The sequence below is a fragment of the Lipotes vexillifer genome, unplaced genomic scaffold (assembly GCF_000442215.2).
Source record: "Lipotes vexillifer unplaced genomic scaffold, Lipotes_vexillifer_v1.1 scaffold919, whole genome shotgun sequence".
In the NCBI taxonomy this organism is placed as follows: domain Eukaryota; kingdom Metazoa; phylum Chordata; class Mammalia; order Artiodactyla; family Lipotidae; genus Lipotes; species Lipotes vexillifer.
Window position 1 is genome coordinate 1,572,990 of NW_006775731.1, and position 27,673 is coordinate 1,600,662.

Here is a 27,673-nt window from a genome sequence, read left to right on the forward strand (position 1 = left end):
CACAGCAAAAATAAATAAATTAATTAATAAACTCATACCCCCAACATCTTCAAAAAAAAAAAAAATAAAAAAAAAAAAAAAAAACCAGTAAAAAAAGAATAAAGAATGAAAATAAATGACAACAGCCTAAGAGAGCTCTGGGACAACATGAAACGCACCAACATTCGCATTATAGGGGTCCCAGAAGGAGAAGAGAGAGAGAAAGGACCCGAGAAAATATTTGAAGAGATTATAGTCGAAAACTTCCCTAACACGGGAAAGGAAATAGCCACCCAAGTCCAGGAGCACAGAGAGTCCCAGGCAAGAAAAACCCAAGGAGAAACATGCAAAGACACATAGTAATCAAATTGACAAAAATTAAAGACAAAAATCATTAAAAGCAACAAGGGAAAACTGACAAATAACATACAAGGAAACTCCCATAAGGTCAACAGCTGATTTCTCAGCAGAAACTCAACAAGCCAGAAGGGAGTGACACATTATATTTAAAGTGACGAAAGGGAAGAACCTACAACCAAGGTTACTGTACCTGGCCAGGATCTCATTTAGATTTGATGGAGGAATGAGAGCCTCTACAGACAAGCAAAAGCTAAGAGAATTCAACACCACCAAACCAGCTCTACAACAAATGCTAAAGGAACTTCTCTAAGTGGGAAACACAAGAGAAGAAAAGGACCTACAAAAACAAACCCAAAACAATTAAGAAAATGGTAATAGGAACATACATATAGAAAATTACCTTAACTGTGAATGGATTAAATGCTCCAACCAAAAGACACAGGCTCGCTGAATGGATACAAAAACAAGACCCATATATATGCTGTCTACAAGAGACCCACTTCAGACCTAGGGACACATACAGACTGAAAGTGAGGGGATGGAAAAAGATATTCCGTGCAAATGGAAATGAAAAGAAAGCTGGAGTAGCAATACTCATATCAGATAAAATAGACTTTAAAATAAAGAATGTTACAAGAGACAAGGAAGGACATTAATAATGATCAAGGGATCAATCCATAAAGAAGATATAACAATTATAAATATATATGCACCCAACATAGGAGCACCTCAATACATAAGGCAAATGCTAACAGCTATAAAAGAGGAAATCGAGAGTAACACAATAATAGTGGGGGACTTTAACACCTCACTTACACCAATGGACAGGTCATCCAGACAGAAAATTTTTGTGTGTGGTACGCGGGCCTCTCACTGTTGTGGCCTCTCCCATTGTGGAGCACAGGCTCCAGACACGCAGGCTCAGCAGCCGTGGCGCACGGGCCTAGCCGCTCCGCAGCATGTGGGATCTTCCCGGACCAGGGCACGAACCCGTGTCCCCTGCATTGGCAGGCGGACTCTCAACCACTGTGCCACCAGGGAAACCCCCAGACAGAAAATTAATAAGGAAACACAAGCTTTAAATGACATAATAGACCAGATAGATTTAATTGATATTTATAGGACATTCCATCTGAAAACAATAGATTACACTTTCTTCTCAAGTGCACAAAGAACGTTCTCCATTATAGATCACATCTTGGGTCACAAATCAAGCCTCAGTAAATTTAAGAAAATCGAAATCATATCAAGCATCTTTTCCAACCACAACACTATGAGGTTAGAAATAGATTACAGGGGAAAAAACGTAAAAAACACAAACACATGGAGGCTTAACAATACGTTACTAAATAACCAAGAGATCACTGAAGAAATTAGAGAGGAAATCAAAAAATAACTAGAGACAAATGACAACGAAAACATGACAATCCAAAATCTATGGGATGCAACGAAAGCAATTCTAAGAGGGAAGTTTATAGCAATACAATCTGAACTCAAGAAACAAGAAAAATCTCAAATAAACAATCTAACCTTACACCTAAAGGAAATAGAGAAAGAAGAAGAAACAAAACCCCAACGTTAGTAGAGGGAAAGAAATCATAAAGATCAGAGCAGAAATAAATGAAATAGAAACAAAGAAACCAATAGCAAAGATTAATAGAACTAAAAGCTGGTTCTTTGAGAATATAAACAAAATTGATAAACCTTTAGCTAGACTCATCAAGAAAAAGAGGGAGAGGATTCAAATCAATAAAATTAGAAATGAAAATGGAGAAGTTACAACAGACACCGCAGAAATACAAAGCATCATAAGAGACTGCTACAAGCAACTCTATGCCAATGAAATAGACAACCTGGAAGAAATGGACAAATTCTTAGAAATGTATATAACCTTCCAAGACTGAACAAGGAAGAAATAGAAAATATGAACAGACCAATCACAAGTAATGAAATTGAAACTGCGACGAAAAATCTTCCAACAAACAAAAGTCCAGGACCAGATGGCTTCACAGGTGAATTCTATCAAACATTTAGAGAAGAGCTAACAGCCAGCCTTCTCAAACTCTTCCAAAAAATTAGAGGAAGGAACACTCCTAAACTCATTCTATGAGGCCACCATCACCCTGATAACAAAACCAGACAAAGATACTAGAAAAAAAGAAAACTACAGACCAATATCACTGATGAATATAGATGCAAAAATCCTGAACAAAATACTAGCAAATAGAATCCAACAACACATTAAAAGGATCATACACCATGATCAAGTGGGATTTATCCCAGGGGTGAATGGATTCTTCAGTATATGCAAATCAGTCAGTGTGATCCACCGTATTAACAAACTGAAGAAGATAAACCATATGATCATCTCAATAGATGCAGAAAACGCTTCTGACAAAATTCAACACCCATTTATGATAAAAGCTCTCCAGAAAGTGGGCATAGAGGGAACCTACCTTGACATAATAAAGGCCATATACGACAAGCCTACAGCAAACATCATTCTCAATGGTGAAAAACTGAAAGCATTTCCTCTAAGATCAGGAACAAGACAAGGATATCCACTCTCGCCACTCTTATTCCACATAGTTTTGGAAGTCCTAGCCACTTCCTAGTCCTAGAGAAGAAAAAGAAATAAAAGAAGTAAAACTGTCACTGTTTGCAGATGACATGATATTATACATAGATAATCCTAAAGATGCCACCAGAAAACTACTAGAGCTAATCGATAAAGTTGGTAAAGTTGCAGGATACAAAATTAATGCACAGAAAACTCTTGCATTCCTATACACTAACAATGAAAGATCAGAAAGATCTTTACTAAAAATTAAGGAAACAATCCCATTCACCATTGCAACAAAAAGAGTAAAATATCTAGGTATAAACCTACCTAAGGAGGTAAAAGACCTGAAGTCAGAAAACTATAAGACACTGATGAAAGAAATCAAGATGACACAGACAGATGCAGAGATATACTATGTTCTTGGATTGGAAGAATCAATATTGTGAAAATGACTACACTACCCAAAGCAATCTACAGATTCAATGCAATCCCTATCAAATAACCAATGGCATTTTTTACAGAACTAGAAAAAAAATCTTAAAATCTGTGTGGAGTCACAAAAGACCCGAAATAGCCAGCGCAATCTTAAGGGAAGAAAACAGAGCTGGAGGAATCAGACTCCCTGACTTCAGACGATACTACAAACTACAGTAATCAAGACAATGTGGTACTGACACAAAAACAAATATAGATCAATGGAACAGGATAGAAAGGCCAGAGATAAATCCATGCACCTATGGTCAACTAATCTATGACAAAGGAGACAAGGATATACAATGGAGAAAAGACAATCTCTTCAATAAGTGATGCTGGGAAAACTGGACAACTACATGTAAAAGAATGAAATTAGAACATTCCTTAACACCATACACAAAAATAAACTCAAAATGGATTAGAGACCTAAATGTAAGACCAGACACTATAAAACTCTTAGAGGAAAACATAGGAAGAACACTCTTTGACATAAATCACAGCAAGATCTTTTTTGACCCAACTCCTAGAGTAATGGAAATAAAAACAAAAATAAACAAATGGGACCTAATGAAACTTAAAAGCTTTTTCACAGCAAAGGAAACTATAAACCATACAAAAAGACAACCCTCAGAAATGGTAGAAAATATTTCCAACAAATCAACAAAGGATTAATCTCCAAAATATATAAACAGCTCATGCAGCTTAATATTAAAAAAACAAACAACCCAATCAAAAAATGGGCAGAAGACCTAAATAGACTTTTCTCCAAAGAAGACATACAGATGGCCAAGAGGCACATGAAAAGCTGCTCAACATCACTAATTATTAGAGAAATGCAAATCAAACCTACAACGAGGTATTACCTCACACCAGTCAGAATGGGCATCATCAGAAAATCTGCAAACAACAAATGCTGGAGAGGTTGTGGGGAAAAGGGAACCCTCTTGCACTGTTGGTGGGAATGTAAACTGATACAGCCACTATGGAGAACAGTTTGGAGGTTCCTTAAAAAACTAAAAATAGAACTACCATAGGACCCAGCAGTTCCACTACTGGGCATATACCCTGAGAAAACCATAATTCAAAAAGACACATGCACCCCAATGTTCCTTGCACCACTATTTACAATAGCCAGGTCATGGAAGCAACCTAAATGCCCATTGACAGATGAATGGATAGAGAAGATGTGGTACATATTTACAATGGAATATTACTCAGCCATAAAAAGGAACGAAAGTGGGTCATTTGTAGAGACGTGGTTGAACCTAGAGACTGTCATACAGAGTGAAGTAAGTCAGAAAGAGAAAAACAAATATCATATGTTAGTGCATGTATGTGGAATCTAGAAAAATTGTAACGATGAACCGATTTGCAGGGCAGAAATAGAGGCACAGATGTAGAGAACAAATTTACAGACACCAAGGTGGGAAAGCGGTGGGGGAGTGGTGGTGGTGTGATCAATTGGGAGACTGGGATTGACATGTATACACTAATATGTATGAAATGGATAACTGATAAGAACCTGTTGTATAAAAAAATAATGAAATAAAATTCAAAAAACAAAAAGATACATGCATCCCTATGTTCATAGCAGCACTATTCGCAATAGCCAAAACATGGAAACAATCTAAATGTCCATCGACAGATGAATGGATAAATATGTGGTACATATATACAATGGAATAGTACTCAACCGTAAAAGAAGAAATGAAATAATGTCCTTTGCAGCAACATGGATGCAACCAGAGATTATCATACTAAGTGAAGTAAGTCAGAAAGAGAAAGACAAATACCATATGACATCACTTATATGTGGAATCTAAAATATGCCACAAATGAACCGATCTATAAAACAGAAACAGACTCACAGACGTAGAGAACAGACTTGTGGTTGCCAAGGGGGAGGGGGGGAGGGAGAAGGATGGACAGGAGTTTGGGGTGGGTAGAAAGGGTAAAGAACAAGGTCCTAATGTATAGCACAGGATATAATGTATATCAGTATCCTGTGCTGAACCATAATGGAAAAGAATATTAAAAATGTATGTATGTGCATAACTGAGTCACTTTGCTGTACAGCACAGTTTGGTACAACATTGTAAATCAACTCTACTTCAATAAAAATAGTAAAGTTATTCTTAAAAAAAAAAAAAACTCCAAGTTGTTAGGACAGTCCATCTGGTGATGGGGTTTCCTCACACAGTGCCAAGCTGTCTTCTGTGGTGTAGGTTGTGCACTTCAGGAACTTTGACTCAGGCAATGCAGGAGGTCGAACAGTAAAGTTAGGGTTTGCAGGCAGAGCTGAGTGGACCTTGACTCTCCTGGGTGCAATCATGTGACTGTTAAGCTGTAGTGTTGAGCCCCAAGAAGTTGATGTGGTAGTGGGGTACCCAGCCCTGCAAGTGTCTTTAGGACTATGACAGTCCATTGGGGTTGCAGCTTAAGGAAAAGCAAGCTGGAGGTGGCCAGATGGTGAGCCTGGAACCTTGCACATGCAGCTATGTTAATGTGAAATGGTTCTAACCTCTGTGTCCAACCAGTGGATCCCAGGGTCTTGGTTGTCATAGTTCACTGTCTACATAACCTCAGCCTTCACACCACAGTTCCAGCAGTACCCCTATTCTGAAGCCTTTCCTGCCTCCACTCTCCCTGCCCCCATCCTGAGTTGAGAGTTGAGAGTCACACATTTACTGTGTTTTATTCGTTTGCTTATGTATCAGTCTTCCCACTAGATTCCAATCACCCGGAGAGTCAGGATGGTGCCTTTTCATTTTTATATTCACTGACACTTAGTGCCAAGCAAAAAGCAGAGGCTCAGCATATTTTGCATGGATGCTTTTAGCTTTCTTCTGCTGACATATAAAGAAAGCATTCAGAAATGGAAATGGGAACCAGGCTTACATCACTAGCTCCTAGGCCATTGAGGTTCATATCTTTGATATTATAAATGTTTACTAAATTTTGGATAAGTAAATATAATACCGTGGCCTGAGATAGTTGAGCTCTGGAAGTGGATCAGTGTGACTTTTCAGTAGCAGGTGCGATTATCATCACAGCATCTCGTCCTTTGGGCCAACAGCCCACTGCTTCATGGAAGTATTTACGTTGACTGCTCTTTTGTCAGAAAGTCACTAAAGACACTGCCAAGCATTGATGTGGTCCAAGAGTGAGCTAGCAAGCGAGAGAATGTGAGTATGGCTGAATATATGAATGGGTGAACAGGAGAAAGAGGAGGGGAAAGGGACAGACACTGCCTTCTTTCTACCTCGGAGACACAAGCTTCTTCCCGCAGAGCCAGTGTTTCTTAGCTCCCTGTCGTATCACTGGCCTGGGAAAGCCTAGAGGATGGATGGAGCCTTAGACCGGAAGTAATAAAGTTGCGCCTGACTTACCTCACTATTTGTAGCAGATGTTACAAATGTCATAACATGAAGCTTTGGGATCAGACTTGGAAAAACAAAATCAAGATAACAGCTGTAGACTTTTTCCTTTTATCAGTGAGTGCTGACTGACACCATACAGATCCAGTGATAATCTCCACTCCCTTCCTACTGGGCAGAATCATGCCACTGACAGTCTGTGTGCCACTGAGGTCAGAAGGGGTGACAGTTGTACAACGGCACTCAACTGAAAGGCTTTTAAGACAGTTTGCAAAATGAAAGTACAATAATCCTTTTTTTCAGCCCCTGCTGAGGGGACCTACCAAATCTAAGCCCTATTAAAAATTTAAACTTCTCAAAAACATTTCTAGCATATTATTAGAGGAGGTCACTTCTACCAATTAAAGGACAAGTAGCCAACTTTGCCCGGTTACTGCTGCATTCAAATCCCAAATTAGATGCATCCTCTCTAGTCTTCCCTTTGATAGCTATGGTCAGAATGTGCTTGGTGTCTTTCTGTGAATCGTGCCCTTAATTCATTGCAATCTCGTGGTATTCCTTCCTGACATACACAGAGTAGGTGATTTGTAGAAGGTTGTCATGGGAAGAAAAGGAACGAGAACAACAGCAACAACAAGAAAAGAAGCAGCTCAGAGCTAGAGCTTGCAGATGGTACTCAAGGGACAGAGCACCTTCCCACATCAGGCATGTGTTCAGGCTCTGAGCCCGGGCTGGTGTCTGCACTGCCCACTCCCTGTGGCCCACGGGACCCTTCTATCACACAGGACTGCCCCGCTCGGTAGACTCTGTGTTGGTCATCTCAGTGCTCTCAGTGCCCAGCAGAGTGCCTGCCATGTAGTGAGGTTCAGCACGTGTTTGCAGCTATAGCCCTGAAGCCAGAGTAAATTCATTGATATCTTCTTGCTCAGTTCACGTTAGATAAAAATCAAGACCCTCTGCCACTCACAGTTTCTCCTAGGCTACATTCTTCATTCTCAAGTCACTTTATAACTGCCTCACTCTTAAAACTTCCCCAGATTGAGTGGGAGTGCAATTCATGATATCCATATCTCTGCTGGAATCCAAAGACTGGAATTAGTCAGGGTCTATTTTTTTATCTTTTATTTATTTTGTAAATGCAAAGAGGAAATTTTCATTTCCTTCACTATGTAAAGGGAATTAAATAGTTAACTTTAAACTTTGCATCCAAAGCAGCCCCTGTAGCATCAATTTGTTGAAGCCAAGAAATATATATTCAGAAAAGGCTTGGAGTTGTGTTTGGACTTCAAGTCCTTTAAAAGTGACTGTTTTTTTATATCCATTGTTATGGAAATGATTAAGAAAGTTAAATTGGAATGATTACTGCCTACCATTTTCAGAAAGTCCTGTTTGGATTTGCAACAGTTACTTTGAAATAGCAAGAAATAAAGTATGCCTTCATCTGTTAGTCCGATCCTGCCCTTACACTTCCATGCATCTCTTGAGGATTCCCCTCATGTGCCCCACTCCCCAACCTTCAGCCTAGACTCTGGACCATGCCTGTATGTTCCCGAGGTTTCTGTTCTCAGAGATGTTGACTGTCAGGGCTTCATCATTCCCTCAGGTGCTGTCGCTCCAAACAGCAGCTTAACCCATTGCCTTAAGAATTTCATTGTCAAGGGGAAGTTTGGGTTCCCTCAAGAAGAATGTTAATCAACTTCTATGTAGCCCGTGTAAGGTAAATATAATAGCTCCTATAGTAACTTCCAGATTGTCAGAGAATGGCTATTCCTCTTTCCCCAGCTACAGAGGAAGAAATATCTGCTTTGGTAAGTCTCATTTCCTTCAGTGGAAAAGCAAGGCAGGTGGGCAAAATGACTTTTTCTTTTTATAAATTTATTTATTTATTTTTGGCTGCATTGGGTCTTCGTGGCTGTGCGTGGGCTTTTCTCTAGTTGCGGCGAGTGCAGGCTACTCTTGTTGTGGTGCACGGGCTTCTCATTGCAGTGGCTTCTCTTGTTGTGGAGCACGGGCTCTAGGCTTGTGGGCTTCAGTAGTTGTGGCTTGCGGGTTCAGTAGCTATGGCTCGCGGGCTGTAGAGCACAGGCTTAGTAGTTGTGGCGCGCGGGCTTAGTTGCTCCACGGCATGTGGGGTATTCCCAGACCAGGACTCGAACCCGTGTCCCCTGCATTGGCAAGCGGATTCTTAACCACTGCACCACCAGGCAAGTCCCAAAATGACTCTAAAATGGAAACTCAGTACTAAAAAGAAGTCCCTGTAATTTGTACAAAAACCTTTTCAAGACTTATTAAAGTAATACTTGGGTGCTATTTCACTTTTAGACAATTTTGCCATTTTGTTGGAGAAAAGTTTTGTAAAGAAAAGTTTTCAAAAATATGAATACTACTTAGTTCTTCAGAAGATAAGAAGCGCATGATAAACACATCCTTGTTTAAACAGATCTGTTTGAATGTTGTGTTTGCCCTTAGTTTGTACTAGTTGAAGCCATACAGATAGGCTTTTTGGGGAAAAGCAGACATGGTTCCTTCTTCTTAAGTTCAGCAATTCATCTGTAAATATTAATACTCTCACAGTCATATCACCCTTAATGCTTTTCCCTAACATATTCAATCCATACTTAAAATGTGGGAGAAATTTAAATGTGTTGCATCAAAGAATTTTTTGAATCAGCCTAAGACTTCTTAGAGTTTCATTTATTTTAATAGATTAAATACCTCTTTTGTCTAAATGGCTAATATAATGTGTTAATGGGTTTGGGATATGAATTATTAAGATGTATTTTTTGATTTTTAAAAATATTCTAGATATGAATTCAAAAACCCAAACTGTACTATTTTTGAATATGGGAGGTTTTCCTTCTTATATTTAACGTTAATCTAACATTCAAATGCCAGATTAATAATACTTGTCCCTATTTCTCTTCTCTGGTCCTCAGTTATCCTGTATTTTAAGTGGCAAAAAACTAATCTTGGTTGAAAGTGCACTGTAAAAGCATTGTTATTCTTTGTTTTCAGATATTTGCCTTATGCATTGTGTGGAAACTCCACATATCCTGCTTTTGACAATAGAGTTTCTGTTTTAGTGCCGCTGTATGGGTTAAGCTGGTACCTAACACTGGTTATTTGAGTGTATCATCTCCATCCCAACCTGAAATTCCCCCAATGTTTAGGGCATGCACAAACAATGAGGAATTTAGTGTTGAAAGGGTACAAATTGTGAATCTGGGCAGTAGGCAGAGCTGTGAGAATGAGTGTCAGAATGAAGAATTGGTCCCATAGTCAATGAAGGCATATAAATGTTTATTTTATATAAAGGGAAACACACACGCACACACAACTGCATACCTCATAAACTTCTAAGGCTCCTGGGAAAACCCTCCCTGGCTTCATTTGCCCTACAGTGAGGGAGGCTAATTGACATTCTTCAAAGGAAATCCCTTTTCTTCTCTTTGGTAGCCATGGAAAGACTCATTAAGCATTCTGTACTCCTTTCTTTCCCAGACCCTGACTTTGCTTAGCCCAAGTGCTAAAGCCCAGGGAGTGATGTCGGGATTTCATTAAGCATGCCCTTCAGTCCTCTCTTCCTCCAAGCTCAGTGTGGGAACAGAGCCTTGCCCCTTAGATGACAGATTCAGAGGGTACCCATAAAGCTTTGCCTTTTTACTCGGTGGATGATTTCGCTCTTGAAATAGCACATGCAGAATGTTAAGGCTACATTCACCCATCCTGCCATTCCGCTCCCCATGGAGGGAGAGCTGGATGAGAAAGTAGCTCTAAAATGGTCTTCCCTATCTGCTAATGACAACTTTTTCCAAATAAAACAATCTCTTGGAAATCCTGCCTCACGATGTCATACTCTACCTTTGAATATCTTTTTCAAGTGATCCCTGAAATAATGAGCCCCTTTCTGTCTCCCTGCCTGTGGTTTACCTTCCCACTGTGAGCTGTGCTCGAGGAGCTGGGGCAGTGCCAACTTCTCTGGAAATGGGGGTGGGGAGGGTTAGGAGGAAAAGGGCAATGCAGGACACAAGGCAAGAAGGGCTCGTGACTTTTCCCTCTATCATTATGTGTGTCCACTGAGCTGTCCTGTTTCTGTTTTGTAATGGGTTCTTATGTGGCAAGCTGACCTTTTGGCTGAATAGGTCAAACTCCCACTGAGCGATAATCCTCAGCCTTCCTGGTGTTTGTGCATCCCCGAAGGTGACAGGCACTGGTTAGGAATATGACTGGGAGTGTGTGGTACATTTCCCCAAAGAGGAATTGTCTTTTACTGCACTTAATTAATTCTCAAAGACTACCTCACAAGGTTATGTGGAAGAGTTTAGATTAGAGTATTTTTGCTGACGTTGTTGAGGGACAAAACTAATTTTTCAGATACATATTTCAAATTGGGGTTTCCTTCTGTCTTCCATTTTTTAATGAGAGAAAGGCCAAAGGCACAATCCTAATGATTCATCATATCATTTTAGAATTCTGAGACAATCAGAATTTCTTTAGTTGATTTAAAAAAAATCTTTCTCCCTATATATCTCTTCCATTTAAAGTCTCTTAAAACTCTAGGTGTTTTATTTCTAACCCTTGAAAAACATGAGATGATCATGTTGTGGTCTTGATAATTATATGCTGGGCCTAGGTTTGTTTTGAATTGCTTAAAATTTTCTTACGGAACATTTATTAGGTCTTATAACACTAGTTACTCTACAGCGTCAAATAGTTACTCAGTAAATGCTGAATCGAATTTGAATTACTATATTGCTATAGCTTGATTTGTTTTTCTTTTAACAGTTTATATAACCTGTTCAGTTTATACAGCTCTCACATCTCACTGTCAGTGACTTAAGAGATATAATCCTCACAGATAATGGGATTATGTGTTCCATTTATTTAGCAATGCGCTGTGCATTTTTTAGTTAATTTAGTGTTCTTTAAATTTCAAACGCAGTGTCTTTTAATTGAACAGACAAATGAATGAAGTGTCTGTAGATCAGATAAAGCATTGACCTATTCAGCAATAAAAAGTATGCTGTGTGTGTGGGCTACCAAATGGCTTTAGAAACGGTCAACTTCCAAAATAAAACAATCTGAGAGAGCTTCATAAGCAATGTAGTACTTTTCTGAGAATGATGAGCCTCACTGAGGAAATGCCTCTTTAGTTTTTCTTGAAGCATGAATGATAATCCCTAAACACAATGACATTAACATAGAGGAACATAATAACTGTTTGCATCGTTCCTGAGTTATCAGATTATTGTCTAAATACTCAAAATACCAAATGTGGTAGGATGAAAAGTACAAGATAAAAGGTACAGTATTTAACATCTATTCAGTTACCAATAATGCTACAGTCAGAGTTGGGCTTCTACTGGGGGCATAATGGACTCCTGTTTAACATATTTATGTTGGTTGTAAAATTAGGAGCTGTGATTACAGCCCCATATCACCTGCATAAGTGCAAAACATATAAATCAAGAGAAGTTCCAGTGCCATAAAAATGCCATTGAAGAGAAAAGCATGAAACCACTTACAAGATGCTTGTATGTTATGCTAGCATGTACTAGGATGCACACTCAGATTTCTACAGGGTCTGAAGAACAAAGAAAAATAACTATGCAGGAAGGACTCATGGATAGAAGAGCTGATGAAGGCATGTGGGATCCCCAGGCTGACTAAGGAGCTTTTAAAATAAAATTCCTAATTATTTATGCATTTGCAACATTTACTTAGAGAACAGCTGAGCCCCGAGTTGAGGAAAGGCAGGAAAAGAAAGGCCATCAATGGACAGGCTTAAATAACCCCTGCAGGACCCCACTGTAGTCACCTGTTTCCGTGCTTCTAGAGGGCAGTTGTTACTGGAGCACGCTTCTTGGGCCTTCCTTTCCTGTGATGTTTTAGGGTCTTCTGTAGGTTGGTGGCTGTTGCTCTCTTGCCCCACTCTTAATCCAGTTCTTTTTGGAGAATAGTCTATGTTCTCTAAGATCAACCCATTTCTTCTGTGAGGTACAATGGTTTATTTTGAACTTCATAATTGGCAGTCCTGAAATGCCCCCAAATTATGAACTATTAATAAGGAGCTTTCTGGATCCTAATTACTGCCTCAAAAACAGAGTGGACACTTTTGAAGTTTTTCAACACCCCCCTTCCGCCTCCCCAAAGCTCCCCTCCCTACAACAATCTTAACAACAAAAAAAAAGAACTGCAGATTTTATTCATGTGGGATCATTCACACCAAGCTACCATAATGTGCAATTAACACTCTAGAAACTGAAAACAGTATTCAGCAAGACAGCTGCATTATCAAAAATGCCAAAGGAGTTTTGAAGGGAGTAATGTGCATGTTAGAATAGGAAATTAATCAGAAATGCCACACACCCAGTAGTACTGTCTTAAGTACATCTTAGATTAAAAATTTAAAAAGCATATGTCTATGCTTACAGTAATGATTAGTCTTAGGATAGAAAACTGATTTTTCTATTTTAAGAATATTAGTTGTGTGTTTTGCTTCTGAAGCAAATGAAGAACTTGGAATTGACATCTTTAAGATCCCTTCCAACTGGAATATTCTTTGATAATAATCACTCTTCAATTATATTTTATAAATTTTCCCATTGAAAATAATGCCCCTTTTATTTCTTCTTGCTAGTGATAATGATACTTACCACTCATGCTATTTTCAAAGTGCCTTTCAGACCTGGCAGACATTAGCTTGCAATTGCAGGGGTAAACTGCCTATTTTGCACAGCACAATAATCATAAGTACATTTATATTATAATCCCTACTAAGCTATGGATCCAACTGACTGACTTAGTAACTGAAACGAAGCAGAATTATCCCAGCAGCATTTTGCTGAAATTTTCTTGTCAACTAGCTGAAAGTGTTTTGAGAAGTAAGAAAGTAGGGGATTTGATTTTATTTTCAATTTATAGTGTCTAGGTTTGAGAGAATAGAGGTTTGTCATACAATTTTTAGGAAAAGCAGGAAGACATGTACTTGGAATGTACATGTACAAGGAATGTACTTGTTGGAAATTTGGAAAAGTTCTGAATATTTTTGTTCATAAATTACTGGAAAGCAAATTGATTTTTATGTTTGAGAACTTTTTGAAACAGGGAGAATAGCCAGAACAGATTCAAAAGCAAATTGTGATCCCATTCCAAAAAAAAATTGTAAAGAGAAGGCCCTCAATTTTGGATCCCCAAATATCATGCATTAAGCTCTTTTGTTAGGGGTTGGGAGACCTTTGGGTGTATGTGCCTGCAGACAGCACATGTAGGGTATGCCAGGAAGAGAAAGACAAACTATAAGTTCGTAGAAGAACAGAAGTATACAGATAAGAAAATAGTCACTGACCTGCAAGACACATGCTGGGCAAGCATCCACCTGGGCTCCCTGTAGGTCCTGTAGGAATAGTTACATGTGAATGTTCAGTAAATATGAAATCCAGCCATCCTGAGACACTTAACACTAGTGCAAACAGTCATTAATGAGAATCTCTTAGCCGACATGTTGTGCTTATTAAATTATGATAAAGTTATTGCATTAGAACATTAAAAAAGTCCTGTTTGCTTTTTTCTAGCCTAGAGGATATTAAACATTCAGGTTTCTCTGGGAGGAAAAGGCAATGTGTATATGCTTTAAAAATAACAATAGCCGGGGCTTCCCTGGTGGCGCAGTGGTTGAGGGTCCGCCTGCCGATGCAGGGAACACGGGTTCGTGCCCCGGTCTGGGAGGATCCCACATGCCGCGGAGCGGCTGGGCCCGTGAGCCATGGCCGCTGGGCCTGTGCGTCCGGAGCCTGTGCTCCGCAACGGGGGAGGCCACAGCAGTGAGAGGCCCGCGTACCACAAAAAAAAAAAAAAAAAAAAAAAAAAAAGCTAAATTTTAAGAAAAACAGTTTACCAATTTATTTTAAAAGAACGTGAACATTCATCTTTGTTTTGTTTTGTTTTGTTTTGTTTTGTTTGCTCCAGTGTAGGAAAAATAGTTTAAAAAGGAAAAGAAAATTGTTTTAAGTCTGGATATGATTTTTAATGTTTGTAGAAGTTGATATTCTGAGATGGAAATTCACCCTAGGCTCTGATTTTGCTCAGGCAACTCAGAACCAAAGTTAACCCTGGGTTGTGTTTCTCTCAGATCTCTTTGATATAGTAGCTGTCTAGTGATACAGTTACAGAGAAATGAAGCTGAAGGTGTAAATCAGAGCCCCAACTTAATTTTTCTTTCTTTCTTTCTTTTATTTTCTTTTTCTTTTAAGTTATAGGTGCACAGCGAAGGAGAAGCCCCAGTGCACTGGCCATTGAAGTATTTGAAGCACATTTGGGAAGTCACATTTTGCAGGTACCTTTACATGAAAAAGACACTTGCTTATATTTTACTAAGAAAAATCCATATGTTTAGTCTTTTTATAAAAATGTCTTTTATTGCAGCTATGTATATGACTGTTGCTATTTTATCTTGGAATTCTGAAATTCTTATGAATTTATATTTTTCTTTTTAGAAAGCCATCCCTTGAGAGCATATTAATGAGAAAGGGAGGGCAAGTATTATTTGTGCTATAATAATTGAGATGAATTGCACTATTCAGTTGATGCACAATGTATAGTAGCTGGCTGTTCCCAGAATGATTGTGTGTGCTGCATTTTTAAGTGGACATATGCGTGTGTCTTTGGAGCTATATATTGTTTTTGGAAGAGCAAAGAAGTTTTGTTGTGAAAGTAGTGTGACATTTTTATGTGTTGTCAAATTTCAGTTGTTCTTTGCTTGAGTTTGTATTCATAAGTGCTTCCAGTCCTAATGTTTGTTTCCCCAAATAACAGTCTCTGTCAGGGTGAGATGTTAGAGTACATTTTTAAGTAAAAGGAGACAAATAGTAATAATTTGATTTTTTTCCAGTGACTTTCATGACACATAAATGTGAGGGTGACTAGGGTGGACCTGTAGTTACTTACTCTGGGAGAAAATTGACCACAAACTTAGCACCTCACTTACTCAAAACGTGTTCTCCTAAAACTTTGCCATCAATCTGACCCATCTTCCTTTATCCATGGGGTACTTGTTCTGTGTTGTTTCTGTTTCCAGGATAAATGTTGCCCTTGCCAAAGCTTTTTTCTTTACCATGTAAAATACATTTTTAACATGGAATTAGAGAAACAGACACATGTGGGATATTTAGACATCTTATTTGAAAAAGATGGTTATGTTTTTCTTAGATGAGATTTGGGGTAAAAATAAAGCTAAACTCCAGATTCCTGTCCATTCAGAGTAATTTTTTGTTAAAAAAAATGGCCTCTGTGGTGCTTTCATTTTCTAGATAGCCAAAAGTAGTACTGGATCTACCATATTATTTCTGACAATATGTACCTTAGAAAACTGCTATCATCACATGTCCATGGTCAAATCAGAGTGGTTCTCCAAAATGGTTCCTTGGCTGGCAGCTTCAGTATCACCTGAGACACTTGTTCAAAGGACAAATTCCGGAGCCTCTCCTGGACCTAGTAAATCAGGATCTTCAGGGTGAAATCCAGGAATTTGTTATTTTTAGTAACCCTTTGAGATAATTTTGATGTTTTATTAGGTCTGAGATGTCACAGTTCACATTTGCAAATTTAAGGCCCTGAAAAGTCTTACTTTATTTTTATTTATTTCGATATTTCTCATTTCTCCCCTAATATCTGTTAACATCCCATAGAACTGATGTTTCTTGAACTACACCTTGGGAGATGGCTGTTCTGTTGTGCACATAAAGTTTTGAATTACCTTTGCAGTAGATTAGGTTCAGGGATACAGAGATGATATTTCTTTCTAAAACTTTGAATTTTTATCTCCCTCTTTTCTGTACATTTTTGTGCATAATCTCCTTTATAAGTTTTGTATGAGTGATACCATATATACCACTCTCCCTCTGTATTTGTGGGGGATTGGTTTCAGGACCCCTGTGGATACCAACATCTCTGGTTGCTCGAGTCCCTTATAAAAAATGGCATAGAATTTGTATATAACCTACTCATGTCCTCTTATATACTTTAAATCATCTCTAGATTACTTGTAATACCTAATAACATGTACATGCTATATAGATTGTTGGTAGCATGTGGCAAGTTTAGATTTTTCTTTGTGGAACTTTCTGGATTTTTTTCAAATATCTTTGATCCGTGTTGGTTGAATCTGTGGATATGTATGGCCAACTGTACATTGTTAGATTCTGATGTGATCCAGGATAACTCCTATTTCTATTCTGACACAGTCAGTGCATAAGACTTTGTCAGTGAGAGAAATGGTTCAAACAGTATTCTATCATCCTGTAAATTCTCTCTGGAAATCTTGAGTTCAGTGTTCTGTAGGGAGGTGGACTTAGGAGCTACAAGAATTTGAAACTAATTTAAAATGCAAAACTTAGGAATTTGAATGGAACATAAGCTCAGTGAGAGCAATGTAGAGTTATAATATAGGATGGCTGTCCCCAGTACCAGTTCAACATTGGACTCCATTGAGAGAGCAGAGGATCTAGATGAGGCTGCTGAGCTCTCTGCTCTTTGGTTTGGTCACACCCGCCTCAGACAACACTCTTCAAGAGGAACATAGACAGCTGGATGTCATTTGGAGTGGAATAACTAGATGGGTTTGTGAACTAGAAATCGTGTCACATGAGGTGTGGCAAAGGGCTTGGTGAAGCTACTTGTGGAAAACACGTGGCATAAAAAGGACATTAATATGCTCTCTATCTATCTGAAGGCCTCATGCCGAAAGAAAAAAATTTTTTAAAAAAAGGATTAGATCCATTCTGTGTAGCTTCAGAGTGTAGAAAGAAGAGAAAGGGGTGAAAATTGAATAGAAAAAAAAAATCACCTTCATATAACAAAACTTGCAAATAGGGGGGCTGTCCATATCTCTAACATGCTCAAAGCCTTTAGCCTTAGGAGAGGTATGGGTGGCTTGGTAAGGAGGCTTTCAAGAAAGTCAGACATACAAGTGTGGTTGCCCTAGATAGTCTTGAAATTGTCATAGAAACTAGAAATTCCTATCATGAGATTCTGAAACCAAAGGTTATGGAGGGGAAGAACTGTATATGCTCTTCAAAATGATATGCTAGAATTGTAGGCAGGAAGGGGTTGGGATGTAGTAGTAACAAGAAGAGCTTCCTTTAAGCTATCTGGTTAGATATCTTCCCTCCTAGCAGGATAACTCGTGAACCCATAGATCTGTGTCTGTACCACATTCAAAGTATCTCAGTAGTCTTCTAGGGTAAGATGATTTCCTTATTTTCCTTCAGGAGGTTCCATAGTTGAATCTGGTTGATTCATGGCACTGGGATGAATTCTTTCTTCCTTCCTTCTCTCCTACCATTCTTTCATTTGCAAATATCTGAAAAAAAAAAAAAAAAACCCTGTGTGGTCAACAAGGTGGGCTTGGTCTATAATATCACAGTTTATCATCATTACGAAAAAAGAAAAAACTTAAATACTTAGTAACAACAGAATTTGCTGTAGTAGGCACATGGCTGCTCTCCTTAACTAGCTTGCAATCATTTGGTTAAAGAACCAGGAGACTTCATAAAGTGAGAAGCATCACAGTGGTCAAGTACTATGGGGCTGCGAAAGAGCGAGGCTCTGAATTTGCCGCAAGGCATCAGAGAAGACGTCTCAAGTTGTTGATGGATGAATAGGAGTTTATTAGGCAAATACAATGGAAGAATATTGCAATCAAAGAAATGTCAAACACAAAGGCATGGGGGCAAGTCATAATAGATCTTGTTTGGGGACTGTTAAGCTGTTCAATTTGATGGCTGTTTTACATGCACAGGGGAGCATGTAAGAGATAAAGATGGAGAACTTATGATCCATATTGCACAGGCCCAGTGAGCCAAGCCAGGATTCTATAACCAGCAATGAGCCTGTGGAGAAGGCTTTCGTACAAGAGTGACAAGGTAAATATTTGGTTTGTTTCTGGAGTTATTATTAAAATACAGTCTAGGAAGCCTTTGGGTTGTGAGAGGCTATTATAAAGAGACAATTTAGGAAATTATTACAACGGTCCAAATGAAGATCTTATCCAAGATAGAAGCTCTATTAATGGAGACATGGTATGGAATTGGGATAGAATTATTGGCACATGGTATGAATTAGATGTGAAAGGCTAGGGAATGATAGGAGTTAACAATGACCACAGGTTTCTAGACTGGTAACGAGCTACCTAATGATACTCTTGCCTGAGAGAGGTTGAAAGGGATATCCTCTTACATAGCCAAGTCCGTAAGAGGTAAGCAGTTGGAAACCAGAGTCTGATCCTCTAGAGCAAAATCAAGGCAAGGGGGAAAAATAGGGCTGGGGATTACTGATCACTAGTGTGTAGATGAATGGTAGTTCACATCAAGCAGTGAGTCGCAGACCGATGGAAATGATAGAGAACAAAGAGAGAAAAGGGTTGAGGAGAGGCAACCCCGTATATATCATCACTTTAAGATACAAGTAGAAAATAAGAAAGGAGTAGACAGAAAGAAAAGAGGAAACCACAGGATTTGATTTTGCTTAAGGAAGGAGTATCAAGGTGACTGAGGATATAAATCCTTCAGTAGGGTAACCACTGAAGAGATGTCATGGGTTTTCTCAATTAAAACAATTACAGTAAAAATTTAGGTGCAGAAGACAAACCGAAAGAGTGATAGAAGGTAGAAGTGTCTGGATGTTTGCAGTAAAGGATGGATGGGAGATGAGAAGGTAGTGTTACAGGAAAATTTTGTATTTAATGTTGTTCAGAGTATGTTTATATTTCTGAGATTCATGGGGTCAAGCATTGGTCAATGATATGCTCTTTAGCAATCAACTTTTTAAAAATCAATATCTAGTGGTCATGTCTGCATCAGGAAAGGATAAGCTTTCATTATTATTAATGGCTATACACCATTCCATACTGCGGATGTATCATAATTAACCATTTTTTTTGTCATTGAGTATTTTCATTATACCTATAAGCTTGCATTTCTAATGAAAATACCAAGGGAAGTGTGTTCTAATTAGAAAAGGCCTAATCCAGTTTGATTTTGGCTTAAATTTATCGAATTTTTGGTATGTATTAAGTTCTATGTATTGTGCTACTCTGCTTATATCATCAGTTAATACTTACAATATGTACCTGTGAGACAGGTCTCTGATTGCATGTCTTACAATTGAGTAAGCTAAGATTTCTTAGAAAACTCACATAACTGGCTGACATTCACATGGCTACTTAAGTGAGAGCTGAATTTGAACCTAGGATGTTAGATTATAAATACTTGCCAAGAAATGATGACATTTTAAAAGACAGTGGTAATAAAAGGAAAGAATTTATATTTGGAGTGAACAGGATTAGGGATCTGATGGAATTGGAGGGTAAAATAAAGATCAGTTCTGAACACCAGGATGGGGCTCAGGAAACACCTGGGTATTCTCTGCACCAGGTGGCAAGCCTCCCTGTTCCTCATGCCCCCAGTGATGTTTTGTGGAAAAGTGTGCTAAGGACCCCTTGGTGTAGAGAGCTGGGGGTGGGGGATGAAGATAGACTCCTTAATTTTTGATCCATCCATTCTGTGGGCTACAATATATGTGTTTGCTGTGTGCATCTTATTAGCCATATATTCTCTTAGGAAAAATTAGAAAGTTTGGTGGATCCTTTAAAATGTGACTTCTTTCCTCCTGAGAGGGGAAAAGAAAGAAACATAATGGTGATTCTGTCAATATAAAAATCAACTGTTGCAAAGTTATTTTCCAATTTAATGATCCAATACCAGTGTATGTAGGCAAGGCCACCGCCCAGGCTGTGTACTGTGTAATTCTGGGACCACCATTCACATCATATACACAAAAGCCTCACTGCTGACTGTGACCCTTAGTAGCCCCAGTGAATCCGTAGCTGTTTCAGGCATGGATTTCAGGACAGGGGCATCTTCTGCAGGAGAGGTGAGGCATTCAAGGGATGTCAGCCTTGCAGCTGCACAACTATGAGGTGTAGGCACTGGGCCTGAGTCAAGGCGTTTATTTGACTTTATTCTTCTTTGACTCTTATTAGAGGAACAGGAGGGCAAGGGGTCAAGATTGAGAACTGTGCTATTTGTGAGAGGCTAAGTAAAAATCCAAGAACTTTAGGTCATCATGTGAAATCTTTCCTGAATATAGTACTTGTGACTAAGCACTAATTTGGTTCCTGCTTTAAAAGCTTTCTTTAGGCATTATTGTTCTCACTTCATGATTCCTTAATATTAAAAATATGAGTGGATACTTACTTTTACTTTTCCAATTTAGAGACCAGATATAATATTCATATTTTACTTCATCAAAGTTAACGAAACAGAAAATGGTAACAAATATCATCTTCGTAACTCATAAAATTAACTAGTGGAATGACTTTCCCTTAGGTGCCAGATTTATGAATGGAGTGCTTAATTATTTGCATGCCCTTAGCAGAAGGGTTTAAGTTACTTTTTCATTCTGTAAATAAAGCTTATATAATTGTATATGAAATTGTGGCATTGTTTTTGCATACTCCATAGTAATGCCACTTTACTTACCTCACAGGTGTCAAAACAAAGCAATCAGATCAAACCTTGTATGTGGAAGATCTTTAGGATTTATATTTGTATTCGTTGTGAGCACATTATGGTGAACTACAGATAGGTATATGTTATATAACTGACATTGAGTAATTCATATCATTACTAATAACTATTACTTATAAACTGAAGGGTGGTTTTTATCCATAACTAGTTTTGGATATTACGATAAATGAAATTTTGTGAGTTGGATGAATATAATCATAAGTACCCACACTTTTGTATATAAATGGTACAGAACTAAAATTAGTATTTAAATGAAGTCTTGAGAGAATAAAAATATTCTATAAGAAATGCCTTAAAGGGAGATAATGGTGGAAGTGTGGCATCCCAGTGTTAGTTTTGGATTTGTCTATATTGCATGAACCCTCCTATATCTGTTATTGACTCTGCATTATTTCTGGGTATTAAGACATTTTTGTATTACTGTTATGGCATTCAAACCCCATAAGTGAAAGAGAATACCATGTGCAGACCCTTTGAGGAAGACCAAGAGAGACTCACAAAGAACATTCCAGTATTACAGCATAGCACCTGAGGGTCTCTGCCTGGGAGTGCACAGAGAAGGCTGTGCAGAGAAGTCGCATGACTGCCTGTCTTCCTCAGCATAATTAGGGAAAAAATTGTTCTTGAAAGGATTATTTTTTGGTAGAACAACTCTCTTGTAGAAGACGGATATGGGCATCACCTTAGCAGACTAGTTTAACTAAAGTATGTATTTTCTTAAAATGGTGAAAAAGAGGGGAACTCAAATGTAGCTATTTTTCTATTTGATAAACAAAGTCATCAGAGGTTTGTGTGCATTAGTATGGACGATGCCACAGATCTCAGTGAAATGTCAGATTTCGATTATGTGGTTTTTCTTTCTTGTAACACCTTCAACCATGGAACAGAGAGTAGAAGGGAAAGAAGAGCCTAGATTTAAAAGAGGATGTTATGGATGAGATGTAGAATAAAATAAAATTAGGATTTACATTTAAATATCTATGTTTCCATTTTTAGTCATATTTTGAAGACCGCTTAAGGGCATACCTTGGAATCATGGTTGGTCTACATACTATTTTGGCCCTGCAGAATTCTTGTTAGACAAATGAACGTATAGATTCTCTCCCGGAAATATTTAAAAATTTGGGTTAGTGTAGTAAGGAAAACAAAATGAAAATATCTTGTGACGTTTTGTATCTTTGTTATCGTTTAAGTATTTCTAGCCACAGCACTGCTTCAGTATCTGAGACCCACTCAATTGTAGGAGACTAAGAAGATCCTTTAGAGAAAGTAGACGTATAAGCAAAAGAGCTACTTACCACTGTGTTGGAGTGGGGCTGGAGAATGCCAAATCTGTTTTTAGCATCTTCTGTCATCTCATTCAGCAAGAGACAGTAAAAGGTAGACTAGTACAATTCAAACATCTGGACAAAGAAAAGTGAATAATACCTAAAACAGCTCAAAAACTGACAAATGCAAACATAAAAATTATTACGTAAGATGCTGCCTAGCCAAGTCAACATTCGTTTTACATTTGATGGCAGTGTTTTCAAAAGACTTCTGTGAGAGGGAATATGTTAAGTGTATTTTCTGTCTTATTGATGAATTGGAATTTTACCCTTATTTATTATTTTATTGGAACTTACAAGTATCAAAGAAACGATCATCTCTTACTCCTTATGGCCCTTGTTGGCAAAGTGGTATCCTGCCGGACGTCCGTGCTAAAGTAAAATAAAATTCAACTAGTAGAGGCATTCTCTAGCTGTAATAGAGGAAAGAGAAAAAGGTTAGTGACCCTGCAATTTCCCAATGATCCAGAATGGTAAGAAAATGTAAAACTAAATATAGAAAAAGAGAAAGTTAGTGAATATATTTGCATATGCAGATTAGCTTAATTGATACTGCTTGCCTCTACAGGGATTTTTCATTACAAACTGGAGTGCTACATTGTTCAGCTCATATTGAGTAATTTAGTAACTAATGAGACCAGTTTGCACTAATTTGCATATGATAAATGAGCTTAATTGCAGTAAATAACTTGGAGGCATAATTACTTAATTTTCCTGTGTTGCACGGCTTTTAAGTTCACGTATGAACAACTCAAGATAATTTTGCATATTTAAATTAGTTGCTTCTAAATTTTCTTGAACAACAACAAAAAAAAGGAACACACCTTATCAATTGAGATGTAAAACAATTGGATGTAAGGCTTAGAGTATTTTTATTTAAAAAAAAAAAGGAAAGCAAAGAAAAGCAGAAATTTGTCCATTGTTCTCTCTAATATCTTTACCTCAGATAAGATGTCAGCATTGACATTAGGAAAATGTTTTTCATGTTGGAAGCTAATTCACAACTTCTGTTAGTAACTGACCTGGGTGTAAACTGAAGTGTATATATGAGTGAGTCATAACTTTTGAAATAGGGTTTATTAAAAAGATGTGTTTTGTCCCTTATCTAATTTGGCAAACCAATATCAGAGGAGTCAATTGGATCTGCCATCTGCAATGTGCCTATCTTCTAAGTTGCTGGGCTTGGATGAAGCAAACACCGCTCTGACCTTAGCATGTATTTTCTATCTAGATTAATGTTTCGTCCTTATGCAATTGGTTTCATTGGAGATTCTCGGTGTGGTTTGCCAAGAATTATCTCACTGGTCTTCACGTGAACTCAAGAATGTATGTTTTATCAAATCTCCATTTGCAAAATTGAAAAACTGAAGCACACAGAGGGTGATGACTAATTGCCTTAGAATTTCGCTTTGAGGGGAAAAAGGATAAGTTATTCAAAATTAACTTAAGTCATATAAAATCATATTCATGATTATGAGAAAATATGGCTGTGAAAATTTTAAAGCTGTCATTTAAAAAGTCATTGATTCTTGGGCTTCCCTGGTGGCGCAGTGCTTGAGGGTCCGCCTGCCGATGCAGGAGACGCGGGCCAGAGTCACAAGAAATTTTGGCTTGTGAGTGGAGAAGCCCAAAAAACAAAAAAAAAAAAAAAAAAAAAAAAAAAAAAAGTCATTGATTCTTTAACGCATTGTATAAAAAACAGAAGGGGATGTTAGGGTTATTCATTTGCCACAATCTGGAAAAATAACTCCTGAAACTTTTCTTGAAAAGGCTGAAATCCCTTAAATTCGGTATAAGCATCCTATATCTTTCAGAGATGGGCCAAAGCAAATGCTAATAGTAGTATATCTCAAGTGGAAAATTTGGGTCCTTTATGTAATAGGTGCTCAAGAAGTAACAGATGAATAAATGAATGAACAAATAATTCTTACCAAAGTCACATTTAATCCTAGAACTAAGGCCTCTCACCTCTGTGTTCCCAGCCCCGTCTTTATCCATATTTTCTAGGTGTGTGACAGAGTATGGCAGATTCTTTTCGTGCATGCATTTTGGCATCCAATCAACTTGAGCTCACAACCTGATGTGCCCACTTATTAATTATGAAACCTAAGACAGTCTCTTGCCCTCTCTAAGCCTCAGTTTCTTCATCTTTAAAATGGAGAAAACAGTAGTAGAAGTTTTCCCGACAGGCATGTTGTGAGGGTTGAAGGAGATAGTATAGTTAAACATGCTTAGTATAGAACCTGGCATGGAGAACGTGTTTAATAAACATCTGCTAGTATTTCTAAGTGTTCTGTAGTCTAAAATAATGGCCAAGTTTTTAAAGAAAAATGTTCATGCTTATCGGGAGCATTACCACACAGGAATTAAGGATCATTATCAATAAAACCCTCTTAGATTTAAAGCAAGGTAAATAATTTTCATTGAACACAACTTAAACTGTCTGTTTACATAAGTGGTATTTATATTTGGTAGTGTATACTGGTTTACAGTAAAATTTTAAAATTTGGTAGTAAGAATATATTTTCACCTTGGGAATGAAAATCCTTCTATAACAACTGAAGGAGTTGTCAGAATAATCTCATTAGCAATCTAGAAGCAACTAGAAAAAGTAGAGTTTGTAAAGTGACTCTGGATACGACATTTCTTTTAGACCAAAATGTGATATGCCATTACCCTTCTCACCATACTGTACAGTCTCCTCGATTTGCTTAGAAAAATGGGACTAAGCAGCTAATCAGAAGTCCAGGAGAGCAAGAAGATAGAAGCAGCCATGAACACGGCTATAAATTATGTTGAAGAGACATTGACGTGCAAATATGATTCTCCTCATGCACATTGCACAAAGTCCATCATCTGTCATGCCAGAAAGGGCTCCTTTCCACATCAAGAGCAGAAGGGAGGCCTTCCCAGGAGAATTTTCATGATGGTGTGTTGTATATATGTGGCAGGTACAGATCCCTTTGGGTTTTCACGTACCTTACTAATTTGCATGGTAATCATGTGTCATCATTCACAGAGAAGCAGTGTGAGAGGTGGGGGTAAGGAGAAGAGGTTTGAGGTAACTGTTACTGTGGAGGAAACTGTGGTTTTGGTCACATGACTGCAACTAGTACTAATTATAACTGGGGACTTCCTAGTCACAATATTGATTATCCTAGGTAGCCAGGATCTAGGAAAATGAGACAATAAGTTTAAAAATCCTAAGCTTCAGTTTAGTAAATATTTACTGAGTACCTAGTTTGCATCAGAGACTAGGGAAAGTATCAAGATACAAAGGTGAGTCATGGTTTTGCCTCTCAGCATTCCCACTGTGAATAGAGAAGACCAAAAAAAACCCAGCATAATTCAGTGTAACATAGACTAGTGGCTTTGAATCCCTGCTCTTAGTTATGTAGACTTGGGCAGTTGATTTAAACTCTCTAAGCCTGAGTTTCCTCAACCCCAAATGGAGATGGTAGCAGTTCTTACCTCAGAGACGGCTGTGAGAATTACGGATGGGGTACTCGCACAGTGCCTGGCACATAGTGAGCGTTCTGCAAAAGTTGGCCGTCACTGCACCCTGGAGGTACCAGGAGAGAATCAGGTCGCCCAGCTTGGGGCTGGTCAATGAGCACTTTCTGTGGCTACAAACTTAAAATTACACAGTTCACCCACCACACACACACCCCTTTTAAGTTTGGTTTTCATGTGGGTCTCAGTGGGGGTAGTTTGAGGGTCCTAGCCTCACACGGACATTCTCCTAGTGTGGTCCCATCAGTAAGACTGCGGCAGGGGAGGAAAATAGGGCAGCAGTATCATTGTGGTTGGGCAGCTTGTGTTTGGTACCTGCTGATAGGAAGATTGTTTGCAAGGTATGGGAACGTATCTTTAATTCTTTCTCAAGCGCTAAGAGTGGCCAAATTATTTGGAGATTAAAGGGGAACAGAAAGATACTTTCAATTTTAAAAGTGGATGGAGGGGCTTCCCTGGTGGCGCCTGGTGGCGCAGTGGTTGAGAGTCTGCCCCAGTTTGGGAAGATCCCACATGCCGCGGAGCGGCTGGGCCCGTGAGCCATGGCCGCTGAGCCTGCGCGTCCGGAGCCTGTGCTCCGCAACGGGAGAGGCCACAAGAGTGAGAGGCCCGCATACCGAAAAAAAAAAAAAAAAAAAAAATCTTAGGGTTACATGTCAAATATGAATATGAATAATTCCCTGATGATAAAGATATTGGCAAATCTGGGACAGATTCTTGTTCTTTTGGCTTTAGAATAGTCCTTGGTGTAGTAAACATTATATTCTTGTCACCAGCATCAGCTAGGAATGACATAGAATAGAGTGACACCAGCTGATTATCGTTTATTAGGGACCCAAAACTCAGTTAGTACGGCTAAGGTTGCTTTCTCATCTGAATCTCCAGAACTTCATAAGTCTTTTGGGTTTGAGGAAAGCTTGGGGGTGGGAGCTCGGTGGGTAATGTACCTTGTTTCCCAAACTAAGCTGATGGCAGACATCTGTGAGCATCCAGCAACAGTAGTATTCTACAAAACACACTTGGGAAAAGTCTGGCTTAGAAGAATCAAATCCAAATTAGTTTAAGGTATTTTTTAAAATCTCTAAATAAAATAAGAGCTAAATTGAATGCATAACTGAACAATTTTTATACAATAATGTCACATCTGTAATCTACTTCACCAGGTTTTTTTCCAGAGAATTTTATTTTATTATTTTAATTTTTATTTTATATTGGATTATGCAGCTGATTTACAAAGTTGTGTCAGTTTCAGGTGTACACCAAAGTGATTCAGTTACATATATACATACATCTATTCTTTTTCCAATTCTTTTCCAATATAGGTTATTATAGAGTATTGAGTGGAGTTCCCTGTGCTATATAGTACGTCCTTGTTGATTCCACTAGCTTTTTTTTTTTTTTTTTTTTTTTTTTTTTTGTATTACGCGAGCCTCTCACTGTTGTGGCTTCTCCCGTTGCCGAGCACAGGCTCCGGACGCACAGGCTCAGCGGCCA

At 38.3% G+C, this 27,673-nt stretch overlaps 1 protein-coding gene across 1 annotated transcript in view; it reads left to right on the forward strand.

Annotated features, from left to right (window-relative positions):
* LOC103076417 (neuronal PAS domain-containing protein 3-like) overlaps window positions 1-27,673 on the forward strand; it is a 279,370-nt gene that overhangs the window by 175,892 nt on the left and 75,805 nt on the right. Inside the window, exon 3 of the mRNA XM_007450168.1 lies at window positions 15,006-15,088. Within this exon, the coding sequence (XP_007450230.1) occupies window positions 15,006-15,088 (83 nt within the window). The remainder of the gene's footprint in view (window positions 1-15,005; window positions 15,089-27,673) is intronic.